This window comes from Danio rerio, chromosome 19, assembly GCF_052040795.2.
Source record: "Danio rerio strain M-AB ecotype USA chromosome 19, GRCz13ab, whole genome shotgun sequence".
Taxonomy (NCBI): domain Eukaryota; kingdom Metazoa; phylum Chordata; class Actinopteri; order Cypriniformes; family Danionidae; genus Danio; species Danio rerio.
Window position 1 is genome coordinate 33,741,984 of NC_141039.2, and position 12,500 is coordinate 33,754,483.

Sequence of the window (12,500 nt, forward strand, 5' to 3'; positions counted from 1 at the left end):
CAGAGTATATGTAGTCAAAACTCTAGCTTTTTGTTTCTTGTTGTACATATTGAAGGGGTTGTTTAAATTGCTACAAATAATAGGCATAATTATTATTATTCTGCCCCAACCAATTGTATTGTCCCAGTAGCATAAGAACAACAGAAAGCAGTCTGGGTTACTTAAGTTACTTTAACAGCAATTGTTCTTCTCAATCTTTGTTTTTTTATTTTTTTTGGAAAAGCAAAGAGGGGAAAAGTAAGTATATATTCACCTTTCCTTTAACAAGTTCAACTCAACCAGCTGTATAATTTTACTAATGTACATAGTTTTTATTTTTATGCAAATCCTAATAAGCATAATCTATATTTAATGGGGAAAATCTATTAAAAGAGACCATTTGAATCGAATATTAGCAAAATTATCATCTTTGTTACACCACCAGCATAACATGTAAGCCATGAAGAAGTGTTTGCACAACAAATTACAGGTGGTATAAAACTGATAATAATCAAAAGACCCTTGAATATTCATAAAGATAGAGCTTTAGTAAAAATAGAGCACATACGTGGTTCAAAAAATGTTTTGGTGGGCCAAATCTCGTTATATTTTTAACGTCAGTTGCAGGCCGGTGGGAGGAGGAAGGCAGGCTGTAAAAGGCCCGCGGGCTGGCAGTTTGAGACCCCAGCTTTAATGCCATTTACAAATCTTCTGCCTTGGTCTACTAGCGGGATAATAAATTATATATTACAGACACACCTTAGAATCTCACAAGAGAAAATAGTAGGTATTTGAAATTTACTCAAGCGTTAACTCATATAAACCTCTTATGTCACATAGTTGTCTTTGGCTTACTATATAGCAGGAAAGTGTGTGGTTTCAGATGCATCCCAGATCAGCAAAGGGTGTAATGTTGAACTCACCCCATTCTCTCTGACTCCATGTCAAAGAAGACAGCACGTGAGAGAGTGCCAGCGTCATCTCCTGTGTCATCGTCATCGAAGTCAGAGGTGTTGAGGAAGTCAAAACTTTCCAGAGCGCTTTCTACCGTCAAACTGAGGCTTGATGAGCGGCTCCTATGGGCATGCACTCGACACTGAGGAGAAACAATAAGCCTTATTCAAAACAATGAGGTCACAAAAATGTCTGCATGGTTCACAGAGGGTAAGAATTTTGTATACTCAGAGGGTTTGACTCATTTCAAATATAAATATCTGAAAATCCTTAAATCAAATAAGCATTTTCAGAAAAAAAAAAGCTAAATAATCTGTCAGGTGGGTAAAAAAATAATGTGAACAAGTTTATTTCTGCTTACCACTCGGCAGATTACTTCGCTTGTTTTAAGGAAAAACTTTTGACTTTCTGAAAACGACATTATTTTGTCTAGAAAATGCTACTTGATTCAAATATTTTTAGACTAGAAATCAGACTAAATCTGTAAGAACTCTATGTATTTATTTGTTTATTTGTTTTTTAGTGTATAAATTGCACTTTTGCTAAATTAAATGTGGTAGAACTGGTATGTCAAACCTGCCCCTGGAGAACCACTGTCATGTAGAGTTTGGATCCAACCCTAATTAAACATTCCAGCTAATCAAGTTCTTCAGGATTACATGACACAGAGATTCTCTTACTAGCTGCGAGGGTCTGTATTACCATTGGAAAAAGCGTATCAGCATGGTCATGTCAGGCACCTTGCAGAAAATCACAAAATAGCCTCTGGCAGTGGATGTTTTGGCTAAAGATTGCATGTTCACCTTCCAAATGCTTAGGAAACTAACAGTAAAGTGTATTGGAGCTGGTTGGAGCCAGAATACACAGGATACTGGTACTCCAGGAGCAGGATTAGACACCCTTGTGCTAGACAGATGTAACAGTATCCAAGCTGTCCTGAGTACAAGAGTCAAGTGTCCTAAATCAAGACTAACGGCATCAAAATCCAGACTCAAGAACCACAAGATCAGTGTGGACAATAAATTATTATTTTAAGTTCACGTTGGTTATTAAACAGATTAAGCTTCATACTTAATCAATAGTAAAGGTGGGGTAGCATTATCAATTTCGCAGGTACAAAAAGTATGAAATATCTATTGTCAATAATGCAGTCATGTTTAAAGCATAGGCCAAACAGAAGTCACTAGTCTCTGTTTCCATATCATATCAAGTGTTTTCAGTGATCTGATCATGTCTCGGCTGATTTGGTCAGACGATACACATAACCATTCAGATGTGTCTCTTGTGAACACTTGTGGATTTCACTCGAGGATGGGTTTTTAAATGTACTTAACCACATAGGCATTTATATTCTGAAACTAATTTAGTCGAATGTGTTCGTCAACAACAACAACAAAAAAAATGTCATCATTTACTCATTGTCCACTTGTTTCAAACATGTTCAAATTTCTTTCTTCAGTTGGACACAAAAGAAGACATAAACAGCGATTAACTTCCTTTCTATTTTTTTTCTTCCTACTATAGATGTCAATGTTTTTTCCAACATTTGTCAGAATATCTTGCTTTGCTTTGTTAACCACTTAAGTGCAAGCAAATGAGAAAATTAGCATTTTTTGGGTGAACTACCCCTTTAATACAAAAATCCCTTTCAAACCAAGTAGTGTCTGAAGGTCAACTCAAAGAATATGACTAAATTGAACATGGGTGAAATTTGCATGCATAACTTATTAACCCTTGTGCAAAACTACAGATGGATACCTATTGAATGAAACAAGCAAAGTTTGCTTCGCAATAGTAAATGTGAACTTCAATTTTGAGGAACGCTGAAAACTGGAAGCCATTACCATCCATAGTATTAAACTATACTACAAAAGTCATCCAGTGCAACCAATTAGGTTTTCTCCTGCTGGACACATCATCACTCGCTCTATCCATCAATCAAACAAGGATTCTGTCCAATGTTCTGACTGCTGCAAAAACTTTTCCTGAAACTATGACTGGATCCATCCACTCCAGTTGATCTTTCTTGGAAACTCTAACTACTGGACATTATTAGTTTGGAATATACCAACAAAATGGCGCCAACAAGAAAATCAATCCTGATTTTTAAATATATTTTACCTTTCTGTTGGGTGGATCTCAAGCTTTGTTGTCTATAGTTAAACATGTAAAATGTTCAATAAAATAGAATTAATAAAGTACTACAAAAATCAATTGCTACTGGTTTCCACCATTATTCAAAAAAGGTTTGTGTCCAAAAGAAATGGGAACACTTGAGGGTGCATAAATTGTGTCTGAATTTTAATTTCTGGGCCAGCACCAAGAACGACAAATATAAAAATTACTGAAAAGCCCGTCATAGGCAGCACCTTGATGTCAAAACCACATCGATAAAATCAAAACGACATCAAATTGACATCGTACATTGGTGTCAAAAAACAACTTAAAAAAAGTTATTACAGAACTGTCCTGTAATCAATTTATGATAAATCTTTTGACAACAATGCTAGATGCATTGTAGGCAGTGTTGGGGAAAGTTACTTTAGAAAGTAATGCATTTCAACATTGAGTTACTCCCCAAAAAAAGTAACTAGTTGTAGGGCTGGGCAATTAATCGAAAAGTAATCGAAATTGACATTCATAACATATAATCGATCAAATTTTTCAATCAAAGGTCAATTTTTTTACTTAACTTTACCTATCGTGTGTGGAGTCTTGTGACCCTGCTCTGTTAAGGCTAATATATACTTATTATAATATGATTTATACTTATTATATTATTCTTATATTATACTTCTCCCAAGCGATTGCATGCGGCCTGGCTCAGCCTTCATTCTTTAATTGTAATCAACTGTGTTCAATGTTCAATGAATCAAGATTTTGATTTTAGGCCAAATCACCCAGCCCTAACTAGTTGCTTTACTTAGTTACTTTTTTATGGAAAGTAATGTTATGTTACTTTTGAGTTATTTTTGCTTTTTTTTTTGGCCTAGCTGAGGCTTGATCACTTCTAGAACTTAATTTTCCATAAAAAAAAAACATAAAAATTATTATCAATTTCCTGACCCCAGAGCTATATATGGCATATTTACAAATTAATTACAGCTGAAAGCAATGCATTTGCTACTTTTTTGTCTTAAAAAAGTAAAAATAACTGTCCTTTTTATGTAATCCTCTTTTCCTTTTCTTCCATATGTTCCAAATAAAGAGAATATTTCCATTGCAGAAATGTAGGGCTCTGCCATCTTAATTTCTGTAGGTTCCTGTATTGTCTCATTAGCCCAGGATTCAAGACTACATTAATTTTAATTCAGCAATTTATTTTTTTAAAAGTGAATTAACTTTAGAAGTTACTCGCATTACATTTTTAAAAAGTAACTCAAATATTTTTACTTATTTTTTAAAAGTAATGAGTTACTTTACTCATTACTAGACCCACACGGAATCTGCACGTGCAGAAATCCACAGATTTCTGCAGAGTTTTATCCCATCATTGAGTCTATGTATTTACTTGTGTAAATGTATGTAAATTTATTTACAATACAGTTTGCAAAGTAATAGTTTTAATTTTTAGAAGATAAATCATATGAGAGACTTGTTTTGCTTACCAAATAAGTGGATCCAATTGGATTTGCATTGTAAACATTAAATAAAAGTCAAAAATACATAATTTTTTATTTCATATATTAAGATTTTAGTTATGATACTTCAGTTTTTTTTATAACTTCACCACAAAATGTCTGCAGATTCTGTCTGGCCCTACTCATTACTTTAAAAACTGGTTTTATTACTTAACTCACGTTACTTATAATGCGTTTCCCCAACACTGATTGTAAAAACGCAAAGTAAAGTTTGAATTAAACTTTGCTTATATTATAATACTTTTGTGTTTTTACTTTGGTGGTCAATCAGATTTGACATCAAATCAATTTGCGTTTTTGACATTTTTTTTTTTTTTTACGCCAATGTTAACTGGATATTGTTTGGACATCAAAGTTCCCACAGGCTTGACTCTTTTAAGTAAAGATCACAGAGAGCTCATTCACCTTGAGCAGGTCTTCAAGTCTCATGACTTCCTGCTCCAGGTCCTGCAGTTCCCCGCAGCGCTGCCCTAAACTCTCTAGCCGCAGGAGCAGCGACTGAATGACCTCCTCCAGACTGCTCTCCATAAAAGTCCTGCTGTTCTCTCCAGCCCAGCTCAGAGCACTGGTCTCAGGCAGCATATCAGACGAGGTCAGCCTCCTCACCAGCTGCCTGGTCAGACTGCCTTCCTCCCCATCCAGCTCCACCGGCTTCAGCTCCAGGGCTTCATCAGACACATTGGGCTCCAGAAACACCACGTCCTCTGGTCCTACTGCAGAAAGCTGACTCTCAGAGCACAACGAGAGGGCCACAGAGCCTGTTTCAGGCCCCTGGGTTTCAACCTGGTCCCACTCGAGGTCCGGATCACTGACGCTGACACTGACGCTGATACTGCCGCAGTCTTCTTCTACACACTCCTCCTCAACCAGCTGCTCCTCTGAGGTTGGAGGTGGTTCAGATGATGGGTCCGTCTCGGGAGGGGTAACTGTAATCTCAGGGTTTGACTGGACAGGGACAGGGCTTGAGGTGGACGTGTCTGAGAAGGTGAAAGACAGACGCTTGCATTCAGCCACACCGCAGCCTCCATTCTCAAAGACGTCATCTGGTAAAGTGGACTGTTTGGAGGAAAGAGAGGGAAAAACACAAAAGAGAAGACAAATACAGTGTAAATTTGCGTTAACTGTATAAATAATAGTGCTGATAAGTCGATCAAAGTAACACACTGAAGAACAGAAGATTTAAAGACCTCCATGGAAAACATATATTTTGTTTTATGAGCCTTTCCAGAGACTTTGTGACTAATTGGTCAGCAATATTAGTACTTATAGCTGGTATGATGTTTCCCTTTTTTTCCTTCTTTTTCCTTACCTCCATCTACAGTTGATGTCAGAATTATTAGCCCCCTTTAGATTTTTTTTCTCTTATAAATATTTCCCAAATGATGTTTAGCAGAGCAAGGAAATTTTCACAGTATGTCTGATAATAATTTTACTTCTGGAGAAAGTCTTATTTGTTTTATTTTGGCTAGAATAAAAGCAGTTTTAAATTTTTTTATAATCATTTTAAGGTCAAAATTATTAGCCTCTTTAAGCTATATATTTTTTCGATAGCCTACAGAGCAAACCATCATAATACAATACCTTGCCTAAATACCCTAACCTGCCAAGTTAACCTATTTAAATCTTTAAATGTCACTTTAAGCTGTATAGAAGTGCCTTGAAAAATATCTAGTAAAATATTATTTACTGTCATCATGGCGAAGATAAAATAAATCACTTATAAGAAATTAGTTATTAAAACTATTATGTTTATAAATGTCTTGAAAAAAAATCTTCTCTCCGTTAAACAGAAATTGGGGAAAAAAATAAACGGGGCTGAAAATTCAGGGGGGGCTAATAATTCTGACTTCAACATTATCTATTGACTTATTTTCTTATTTTTAAGGATTAATACCATTTCTATAACCCATTGCACATTTTTTTGTAAAAAGTGCCTTTGATTAAGTCTGTAAAAGCACATTGTATATTCATTTTGAAGCCTTAAATAAACATGTTTCGAAAAATAAAAAATAAAAATAAATAAAGACATATATAAAGAGTCTTCTGTAAATTAGATCAAAATTGATGCAAGTCATTTTTTTGTGCTCAGAAACACACATTTTTATTATTCTCACAGCTGACCTACATAAAATAGGCTACATAACACCCATGATTTAAAAGCCACTATTTTAATTTCATGGAGTCTAAGGCCCAATCTCAATTCTACCCCTTAGCCCTTCCTCTTACCCCTCATTTTACACGTTCATGCCAAAGGGTAGGGGTTTCCCATTGATCTTTAGCTTGAAGGCGTATGGCTAAGGGGAAGGTGTGAATAGCCCTTGAAACAAAGAATTTTCAGGACCACACTCAAAACCAAGGGGTAAGTAAATTTCCCAGAATACACCTGCCACAACGGCAGTATTGCTGAACCCGTAAGTAAGGAGATCCACAAATGAGTATTTTTTGTCATTATTACGAATTTTTACGACAAACACGTTTTAATATATTCATAACCACATTCGTGTTTTACCGTCATGCTTTAATAAAAAAATGCAAAATTTCGCAATATATAATCCGTAATCATAACTCCTGTATAGCATTCCCACAATATTCTGACACTCGATGACACTTGAATACCCTGTCAGAAAAGTCTTGTGGCAGAGAATAAGCTTTTTACAGTGTCTGCTATAATGTTAATGTTGTTTTCATGTGTTTACAGATGAACAGGGCCACTGTGTAAATACACAGTACAGTTATGATCTTATTGCCACATTATGATAACATATATGCCTTAAGTGATTTCTTAAAAATAAATACCAAAAAAATAGCACAACTGGAATAACTACAGCCGTCACGATCATCTAATCTCATATGAAACATGAGATCGCGATGACATATGGTGACATGTGCAGGTGCTGTAGTGCTGTCCCAATTCTTAGGGGTAAAGCCGGGGTAACCCCCGGTTGTAATGGCTAAAGGGAAGGGGTAGGGGTACAGAAATAGAACTGGGATTGGGCTTTTTATTTTACAGTTGAGAAAAGTGTCTGTGTTAATGCAAGTAAGAAGAAACAATAAGTGAATGCAGGAAACGCAAGTAAAGAAAACAGAGTCAAACACACACAAAAACACATGCATCACTCAGATTAGCAGGACACACAGTGACCTGACTCACGTAGACTTCTAGACTGGACCTTGAGCGAGGTCTCAGTGCGGCCAGATCGCCGAAAGAGCGGCTGCGTCTGAGTTTCTCTATTAGAGTCTCTCTGAGTGTGTGCAAAAACGAGAGACGCTGGCCTTCCCATCGCCTGGGCTGCCACTTCTTTGCCATTGACACACACAAACACACATGTAACAGCCATCACGGACACATAGTGAATACAATTCATTAGACATAACTACACAGACTAGACTATAACATGCACACATAAGCTGCAAATGTTTAATAACACAAACAAAATAATAACTGCTGAACCCAGAACAGCTAGACAGAAGCCATTAGTGTAAGTATTTGGGTTAGTATTATGTTGTTAATGCAGGAAAATGTGATGTAACACCTGATGAATACATTTTTATATAATATTCACACCTTTGAGCTATTGAAAAATGCACTCATGGTGTATTCTTTTCCTCTTACGAGTTTATGAAAAGCTGTGCTGGAAAATAGAGTAAAATTAATGAAATGAGGGCACTTGAGTAAAGCAAACTTTCATGAATAGTTTTTAAATAATGTCACATTAAAACTGTTAATTACATGTTATTGCCATGCTCTAAAGATTTACACTTATTTTGATGTGTCTACTAAAGCAGAAGTAATGCATTTGATTCTAGATTTATTAAAATAGTATAAATATGATTTTTTCAATTTTACCTGTAGATTATTATTTATTTATCGTTGCTTTTGAAGTTCAACTTGACTAATCCACAATTTAATCATTTAATGATATACAAGTTTACACAGAAGTTAACTTGAATAACGTTATATATTTTAAGTATATCTTACTTCACTGTAAATGTTTGCCAGTACATTCAAATTAAACCATATTTCCAAAACAATAGAAGTAATTATAAAATGACATATAAAGAAGCAATTACGCCCTTAGTTGGATGTAAAAGGCACTCTTAAGATAAGCTAATTGCATTTAATTAAACTGAAATTATAATAATTTTTTAATTATTTGTATATACAATGCATCCGGAAAGTATTCTTAGCGCTTCACTTTTTTCAAATTTTTTTTTTGTGACAGCCTTAATGCAAAATTAATTAATGTATTTCCTTAAAATTCTCCACACAATACCCCAAAATGACAATGTGAAATTTTTTTTTAATTTATAAAATAAATAAATAAATAAATAAATAAATAAATAAAATAAAAAAATCACATGTACAGAAGTATACACAGCCTTTGTTCAATACTTTGTTGATGCACCTTTGGCAGCAATTACAGCGTTAAGTATTTTTGAATATGCCACAAGCTTGGCACACCTGTCTTTGGGAATTTTTGCCCATTCCTCTTTGCAGTACCTCTCAAGCTCTATCAGATTGGTTGGGAAGTGACGGTGTACAGTTATTTTCAGATCTCTCCAGAAATGTTCAATAGGATTTAGGTCTGGGCTCTGGCTGAGCCACTCAAGGATATTCACTGAGTCGTTGTGAAGCCACTCCATTGATATTTTGGCAGTGTGCTTTGGGTCATTGTCCTGCTGGAAGACGAACCATCGCCACAGTCTGAGGTCAAGAGCACTCTGAAGCAGGTTTTCATTCAGGATGTCTCTGTACATTGCTGCATTCATCTTTCTCTCTATCCTGACAAGTCTTCCAGTTCCTGCTGCTAAAAAACATCCCCACAGCATGATGCTGCCACCACTATGCTTCACCGTAGGGATGGTATTAAGCCCGGTGATGAGCCATGCCTGGTTTTCTCCAAACGTAACACCTGGCATTCACTCTAAAGAGTTCAATTTTAGTCTCATCAGACCAGAGAATTTTGTTTCAGATGCCTTTTGGCAAATTCCAGGTATGCTGCTATGTGCCCTTTACTAAGGAGTGGCTTCTGTCTGGCAACTCTACCATAAAGGCCTGATTGGTGAATTGCTGCACAGATGGTTGTCTTCTGTAAGACTCTCCTCTCTTCACAGAAGAAAGCTGAAGCTCAGACAGAGTGACCATTGGGTTATTGATCACTCAGCTTAGATGGCCGGCCAGCTCTTGGAAGAGTCCTGGTGGTTCCACGTATGGATGATGGAGGCCACTGTGCTTATTGGAACTTTTAAAGCAGCAAAAAAATTTCTGTTACCTTCCCTAGCTTTATGCCTTGAGACAATCCTGTCTCAGAAGTATAAAGACAATTCCTTTGTCTTCATGCTTGGTTTGTGCTTTGACATGTACTGTCAACCCTGGGACCTTATATAGACAGGTGCATGCCTTGTAAAATCATGTCCTATCAACTGAATTTACCACAGGTAAACTCCAATTAAGCTGCTGAAACTTCTTGAGAATGATCAGTGAAAACAGAATGTACCTGAGCTCAATTTAGAGCTTCACGTCAAAGGCTGTGAATACTTATGTACATGTAATTTTTCAGCTTTTTCATTTTTTTTTTTAAATAAATTTTGTAACAAAAATCTTTTCTAAAAATCTTTTTTCACATTGTCATTATGGGGTGTTGTGTGCAGAATTTTGAGGAAATAAATGCATGTAATACATTTTGGATTAGGCTGTAAAATAAATTTAAAAAGTGAAAAAGTGAAGAGCTATGATTACTTTCTGGGTGCACTGTAAAATGCCCTTTGGTGCCAAAATGTATATTTTAAAGGTGTACTTCATTTTCACCAGTAATTATTTAAAGGCATAGTTCACCAAAAATGAACATTTACTAGTCAGTTACACACCCTCAAGTGTTTCTTTCTTCTGTTTGAAACAAAAGAAGATATTTTGAAGAATGCTGGAAACTGGTAACCACTGACATCCATAGTATTAAAAAAATGGAAGTAAATGGCTACCTTTTTCCTAACATTCTTTAAAATACCTTCAAATATCTAGCTGAGAGTGAGCAAATAAGGAGAGAATCTTTATTTTGCAAGTTAACTACAGACCATTTCAATGTGGTGATGTCATTGGCCCACTTTGTTGTCAAATTATTTCATAACCATAACAAGAGGCAATTCAAAAATAACCTAAAATTAAAACAGCTAACATAACATTATTTTTAACATGTGGAAGCTGGGAAGCTATAGAAATTCAAACATGTAAAACAGGAAACATGTTAGGACCTTTGTTAATGTTCACATGCCACAAAATGATCTATACTTTAAATTTCATAATGATGCTGCCACAAATCAAGCAAGATGATAGACATAGATTTTAGGCAGATCTGAGAGGCGTTTCATAAGTGCACTCACAAAGAAAGATGTGTCCTGGAAAGTGGGCGTCTCGGGTGTGCCTTGGCTATAGACTGAAACCCGTCTCTGAAGGGCAGTGGCTTTACTCACGTTCCCAGAGGACAGAGTCAGATCCTCCACGTCAAACGGACTGTAAATTCAAGACAGACATACTTTCATGTATGACATCCTAATATGGTATAAATAAATAATTTGGGTAGGTTTAAATGTGGATTAACAGCATACAAATATGGATTACAGTTGTATTTACATGCAGGTAATTTGTAATATACAAGCACAATGAAAAAGAAGTATGTTAGATAATAAGTGCATTTAACCAAATTATTCACTTAAATGCAAGTAAATAGTAATTAAGGGAACTTAATAATAAAATAGGACCAAAAGGTATCTTTTAGTGGAACTTTTCCACCACTAATGGCCAGGAACATGTAATTTGATGTCACGTCCACAGCTGTCCAGAAGAGGGCAGTGTAAATAATCATTGTTTTCATTTACTCTGGCTTCATGCACTGAAAATCCACACTTCCAATCTCATTTTATTAAATAAGATCACTTACAACCAGGCGACCTCCAGGTTAAGTTTAATGGTTCCCAGGTCGTTGACGTCTACAGCAACCACCTGAGGCATAGCGGTGAACAGGTCCTTGGTTTCACAGATCACACTGCCCACCAAAACATGAGTGGCCAAACCCTTTAACTCGGTCACCTGGAGGAATAAAGGCATGTATTGAGAATGTCACTTCATTTAAGAAAATAGTCAATGTGTTTTTGTTGCAATAGTCAAGTATTCAGGACTGAGGGAAAGAAATATGACATTTTAATAACAGGTCAGTAAACAAACATTATTGGTTAGTATTTATGGAAAGTTTCAGAGATAGTGTTTGCCCAAATGAATAAACACAAACACATCTAAGATGGCTTGAGGGCTGGTAAATCAAAGCAAAATTTTGATATTTGGTTGAATTATTCCTCTGAAGGAGGATTGACTCTTATATTTAGTATTTATGCAATTTTCGAAGAATGTTTTGGTGTGCGATATTTATCATCTATGATTATCGGTTATGTTACTCACTTAGCAAAAACATGTCTTAGAAGACAATAAGAAGTCTTTTAAAATGACACTTTAATACAAGTCATAAACGTAAAATTGAGCCCTGCATGAGTTTATGTTTTTAAATTATATTTATTGGATGTGATGCAATTATTATTTATGCAAGCTGTCAAAGGTCTCAAATATCAGCATGCAAGCATGATAGCAAATGTGACAGATTTTAGGACAGAAGTTTAAGTTTATTTGTATAGCGCTTTTTACTGTAATTAGTATTCCAATGCAGATTTAAAAAAGAGTGCACATTATTACATTACAATCAAAATCAGAAATGTTAAGTAGTAGGAATATAAAAAAAAAATTAGATACTGTGGAGTGTTACTACTAATTACTGTTACTATTATTACTATTACTACTAATACTATTATTGCTACTACTAATTTTACTACTACCACTACTTTTACTATTACTACTACTACTACTGCTGCTATTACTATTAC

The 12,500-nt window shown here is 35.5% G+C and overlaps 2 protein-coding genes across 10 annotated transcripts in view; one reads left to right on the forward strand and one right to left on the reverse strand.

The window, feature by feature from the left end:
* pip4p2 (phosphatidylinositol-4,5-bisphosphate 4-phosphatase 2) overlaps window positions 1–12,500 on the forward strand; it is a 236,446-nt gene that overhangs the window by 197,818 nt on the left and 26,128 nt on the right. The gene's annotated exons all lie outside the window — the stretch shown is intronic.
* Window positions 1–12,500, reverse strand: part of ripor2 (RHO family interacting cell polarization regulator 2) — a 159,063-nt gene that overhangs the window by 16,298 nt on the left and 130,265 nt on the right. For 7 of the 9 annotated variants that reach the window (XR_015516037.1, XR_015516038.1, XM_087294716.2 and 4 more), the window contains exons 11-14: window positions 11,510–11,658; window positions 10,953–11,082; window positions 4,980–5,630; window positions 903–1,075 (exon numbers count right to left, since the gene is read on the reverse strand). Coding sequence is in view for 7 of the 9 variants with exons in the window: in XM_087294716.2 (XP_087150842.1) it covers window positions 903–1,075; window positions 4,980–5,630; window positions 10,953–11,082; window positions 11,510–11,658 (1,103 nt within the window). In the remaining 2 variants the exon portion in view is untranslated. Of the gene's footprint in view, window positions 1–902; window positions 1,076–4,979; window positions 5,631–7,716; window positions 7,873–10,952; window positions 11,083–11,509; window positions 11,659–12,500 lie in introns of all 9 variants that reach the window. The other 2 variants (XM_087294719.1, NM_001045026.2) reach the window with 2 other exon arrangements.